At 38.0% G+C, this 5,349-nt stretch overlaps 1 protein-coding gene across 3 annotated transcripts; it reads right to left on the minus strand.

Moving 5' to 3' along the window:
- Positions 1–246: 246 nt before the first annotated feature.
- Positions 247–3,920, minus strand: LOC113319966. 3 transcript variants are annotated; one of them, XR_003345899.1, is made up of 4 exons: positions 3,376–3,920; positions 2,907–3,248; positions 1,666–2,719; positions 247–880 (listed from the first exon to the last, which is right to left on the minus strand). XR_003345899.1 is itself a non-coding variant. In XM_026568009.1 (3 exons), the coding sequence occupies exons 2-3, from the start codon at positions 3,214–3,216 to the stop codon at positions 1,728–1,730; spliced, it is 1,302 nt and encodes a 433-aa protein (XP_026423794.1). In that variant the 5' UTR covers positions 3,217–3,248; positions 3,376–3,920; the 3' UTR covers positions 914–1,727. The 3 variants fall into 3 exon arrangements, 1 of the variants encoding a protein (XP_026423794.1); XR_003345900.1 differs by having other exon boundaries at positions 3,372–3,920; XM_026568009.1 differs by lacking the exon at positions 247–880 and having other exon boundaries at positions 914–2,719.
- Between the last annotated feature and the right edge of the window lie 1,429 nt (positions 3,921–5,349).

A 5,349-nucleotide genomic window follows, 5' to 3' on the forward strand; every position in this document is an offset into this window, starting at 1 on the left:
ACTCGAGTTGCTTCAATTGAGTTTTGGGTTCTTTCTTCATATTTTAGAAACAACACTTAATGAGGATTCTCTAAGCTCAGTATCAAAGTACATGGTCCTAATATGAACCAAAATATATGAGCCTCCATTTGCCGCAAACTCAAAAGCATAGGGTCACTACTAGATATGTTTACCAGCAATGATACCTTTATTCTTTTTCAAAAATGCCACATAGAAATGAAGTTATCATGAGGGTTTCTAAGAAAGTACACAATCCTGCAATTCATAGCAGTACTCTTACTAGACTTCTTCTTTCTAGCAAACTTTGCAACACAGTCAACCGCCTAAGTTACTAGCAGTTCTGTTAACAAAATTAGGAAATATCACAATACAAAAAGAAATATGAGGTAATGTAGTAATTAAATTCTAAGCATAACATCATCAGTTTCATGAGCTAAACAGGGGTTGTTTTTCTCCATGTACACCTATCAAAACAATCTGAAGCCTACCTACCTACCATATATGACTTACTACATTGCAGAGTCAATCCAAATCCAGTGCACTATTTGATATATTAACCAGTTCCCAATTCATATGTGTGCAGAATTAGATGAGGTTAAAAGGAGATGCCAGATTGCAATGTCTAGTGCAAAAAATTAAAGCCACTTACACAGCAATCTGTTGATTAGCAGTTTGATCGCCATAGCTGGCACTTGTAGCTGGACGGAAAAAAGTATCTTTTCCATTTGCGTAGATATCAAATAAGTATACCGCATATCTCTTAGCCAGCCTCTTGCAATCCTCAACCGCTTTAGAATCTAATGTTTCCAACTCTTTCACTGACTTCTTCACGTCACCTTTGCAGTCCTCATCCATTAGAAACTTGGCCAAAGTAATACACCTGTTAAGAGAAAATATCAATCTAGGCCGAAAGTGTATGGAAATGGAAAACCAAGAAAAGATGTTACTGTTGATTCTTCTGATTTCCATTTTATACTTGGAAATAATTATGAACATTTTGGTGGCTGGCTTTCCTTCCAGTGTGGTGTGCATGTGTATCCATAAGCAAGAAAAGAGCTTGCTCCCACCGTTCACATGTCAACTACAAATTTGAAATCTAGGAAAGGCAGCAAATCTTTTACCAGACAATTATGGAAAAATTGACCACTAAACTTTCCTGTTCCATCCAACTCTGTTGATAATTGATATACAAATTCCACAGTCTGTGCAGATACCAAAATCTCATATTGTAGTGTCGACGCAGATACCAAAAACTCTCCAGTAAATATATTTTACAACCACAAGATTGTATTAGAGATAGAATGTCCTATATTTCGGCAGGGATATGAGAAAAGGGTATATGTACACATTTTGATCCTTAATTAAAATACATTTTTAGATGTTGTGATGTACTATAAGTAATAATGCTCTTAGTACCGCCAAACTGATATCATAATTTTCCAAGCTAAAGCCAAATAACAGGCATCATCCATGTGATATGGCTATTTGAGATGTTAATAGAATAACTTAGAATTTCACAGCAGAATATGAAAAGAGTCCATGCTAACAGATATGGATGTAACCCAACATTAAACAAGCCAATGTATTGTAACTGCGATAAAAGTAATTGCATGCACTTTTTAAGAATAAGTGAACTGGAAAAGTGTAGCGAATGCTTTAACATACCTGAGCGTGTCACTGTGAATGACCAATTCCTTGGGTGATATTTCGTCTTCAGATATTTCCTGTCAATAGAGAGCACAAACAGCTTTCATGCATAGCTCAGGATCCTCTTCAAATGAAGAAAGCATATCAGCCTCAGATTTCCATTTCATTTCGTCTTTGTTCCTACTCCAATTTTTGATTGCCAGCATCTCCACTGGGTCGCCAAGAGTATCACCATCCTCATCTGAGTCTGAGTCCAAGTTCACGAAAATCTTCTTACTCATCTCCAGATGAGCTTGAGATGATGATCCATGTTGAGAGGGTCTCCCTTCGAAACAGCCCCAACCCTTCCTCCCTTCTTTAACATTTAGCACCTTCCCTTTGGTTTTCAGTTCATACACGCGAGAATCCTTACTCCCTCCACTGCTGGTTTCAACAGTAGGTATGCTCATGTTGTTTTTATCCTTTTGCCTTTCACCAGTTTGTGTAGTTTCATTCTGCAAATCCCGCACTTCAGACTCCATCTTTTCAGAATTACGCAATTCTTCACATCTCAATTCCTTTCCATTCCCAAGGACTAAGCTCTCCAAATTAGAAATGCGAGACTCTACAGATTTCATTGTTGACTTTTCATTTTCCATCTTGAGGACTACACTCTCCAAATCAGAACACTTTTTCTTCCAATAATCAGTTGCATCATCATATTTAGCAGCAGCAGTCTTTCTAGTTTCTTCTAATTCACCCCGGAGTTTAGTGCCCTCCACATTCTTCTTCTCAAGCTCCATTTTCATCTTCTCAATTACCACATTCTTCTTCTCAAGATCCACTTTCTTCTTCTCAAGCTCTAATTTCATCTTCTCAAGCTCCAATTCCATCTTCTCCAGATCCACTTGCTTCTTCTCAAGCTCCTCAGACAATTCAGAACACTTATTATTATATTGCTCCGGGCTATTCAATTCAACTACAGGTTTCTTAGTTTTCATAAATGATTTTATTTCTCTAGACCCTTTTTCTCTTTGAACATTTTTCCTCTTGGTCCCAATTTTTGCAGTGCCACCTTCTACAATTCTATCAGCTGGATACAAAATTCCCAATTAGTTAGACATTTCTCAGGGTGAATTAACAGATGAAACTATCAAATTTCTTAATTAGTAATCATAATTGATACACGTACGCAATGACAAAACGAAACCCACAGAAACAAACATTATAAATCACTAAATGAAGATAAATTGGGGAAAATGTATGCAAGAGTTACTCACCGCTGGTATCATTAGTAGTAGGAATTCCCCCTGTCATATCATCTTCTTCCATTAGCCGCCGCCGTTTCGAGCAATTTGAATCCGTAGTTTCTATCTCAGGACCAGAATCATCACCTTTATCATCTCCACCTCTCATTTTAAGCTTCTTCTTATTCCGCCGCTGCTCTGAATAGTATTTGTAATGTTTTTCACAGTATGTCGTATCAGTATTTATCCTAAAATTCCTGCATCTCCATTTTACTCCATCATTTCTGCAACAACGCTCTTCATCTGGTGGGATGATCAAACTCTCCTCATCAGGAGCCAGCATCTTCTTCACCTCCTCATTCTTGTTGGCTAGATCTGGCATTTCATACGCAAGAAGAAAATTCCCAATTGGTTAAACAAAACGAAATGAAACGAACAACAAAATCATTGTAAATCACTAAAATGAAGAAAAATTGTGGAGATGTATGCAAGACTTACTCACAGCTAGTACGATTAGTGGTGGTAGGTGGTTGAATTATTATCCGGTCATCTTCCTCCGTTAACCGCCGCTTCCTCGGCCGTTTCGAGCAATTTGAATCCCTAGTTTCATCTCCACTTCTCTTCTTAAGCTTCTTCTTATTCCACTGCTTTGAATAGTATTTGTAATGTTTTTCACAGTATGTAGTATCACCATTTATCCTAAAATTCCTGCATCTCCATCTTACTCCATCATTTCTACAACAACGCTCTTCATCCGGAGGGATGATCAAATTCTCCTCATCAGGAGCCAGCAGCTTCTTCTTCTTCTTTAGATCTGGAGTTTCACACTTCTTTAAAATCGAAGGATTGCTTGTTACAAAATCTGTATGAAACCTGTAATGTTTTTCACAGTACTGTAGATCATTATCAGCACTCAAATTCTTGCATTTCCAATATTTCCCGTTGTTTCTTCTGCAAATCTTCTGTTCATCACCAGCAGCCGTTTCCTAGTCTTCTCCATCGCGACTGCAAAATCTTGCCCTATAAGGAATACAGAAATTGGGGGAAACTAAAGCTTTTACCAAGGTAACACTAGTGATTCTTGGTTTTCCATATTTTACCCCTTTTATTGCTGTGTTTGGACTTTGGAAAGTTATCCAAGGGCATTTTAGGCATGTTTTTTCTTTATTAATAAAGTAGAAGCTGTAAAAAAATATCTACTGGTGTAACAATTAAAATATAAGAATCATAACTAGTGTAGAACACTTTTATTAGGTGGAAACCATCCCAACATACTAATGCCTGAGGCACCGGAGAGACTTTGCCAAGCCAAAAGGATGTTCCATGTTGCCGTTAAACTTTTCAAATCGGCAAGGAATGCTGGGAAAATACTAACTGTATCAAATTCCTTCCTCGGTCCCCATTCATCAGAGAAAACCCATAACTCATGCCTTCCTCGAATGAGTTTTGGGTTCTTTTCTTCATATTTTAGAAACAACACTTCATGAGGATTTTTTAACTTCAATTTCCAAGTACATGGTCCTAAAATGAGCCAAACATTGCAGCCAACTCAAAACGCATGGTCACTATTCTCCGGCAATGCTCTCTTTAATTTGTTCAGAAATGCCACAGAGATGAAGTTATCCTGAGGATTTCTACATAAGTACAGAATCTTGCTATTTATAGCACTGCTCTTACTAGACTTCATGTTTCTAACTTGGCAACACAGTCTACTACATTGTTGCTAATAGTTCTATTAATAAAATTAAGAGACATATTACAGTACAAAAAAAGAAGAAGAAGTAATCCAGCTTAAATAGAGTAATTAGATATATACATAACATTATCAGTTCCATGAGCTAAACAGGGATTTTTTTTCTCCATTTACACCTATCAAAACAACCTGAAGTCTACCTACATAATATGACTTACTACATTGCAGAGTCGATCCACACCCAATGTACTATTTGTTATTCTGAATACCAATATTCTGCAGGGCACGTGTCACGATCTTACTGGCCGCATTCAGAGGTTAAATGTGTAGCCCTCGCTATACAGGGAAGCCTGAATTACAAATTATACCTTCGTAAATCTACTTTATCTCGTCCGAAGGAAGGATGCCTCGACGGTCGAGATCTAGAGAGTAAAAGCCTAGTTTACAAGGAGGCAGCTGACGAAGGGACAAAGATAGATGTGATATCTAATTAGCATTAAATGCGTAAATCTCTTATTTACACACATAATCAAACCACGTGGAGAGAGGCTATGTGGCAGAACCCGATTGGCGGAAGCTGGCGGTGAACGAAGGTATAACCTATACAAAGGATGGGAAGTTCCCAAAGGAACGTGGGTCAGCTGAGATGGCAGAGTTCGACTGGATAAGGCGAGCGGTGAACGAAGGTACAATATGTACGAAAGGTGTATCAACAGACGATGGACCCAGAGGTAGCAAAGATATATCTGGAGCAGAAGGGGCTATAAATACCAAGCTTCACCA

Source organism: Papaver somniferum, chromosome 1 (genome assembly GCF_003573695.1).
Source record: "Papaver somniferum cultivar HN1 chromosome 1, ASM357369v1, whole genome shotgun sequence".
Taxonomy (NCBI): Eukaryota; Viridiplantae; Streptophyta; class Magnoliopsida; order Ranunculales; family Papaveraceae; genus Papaver; species Papaver somniferum.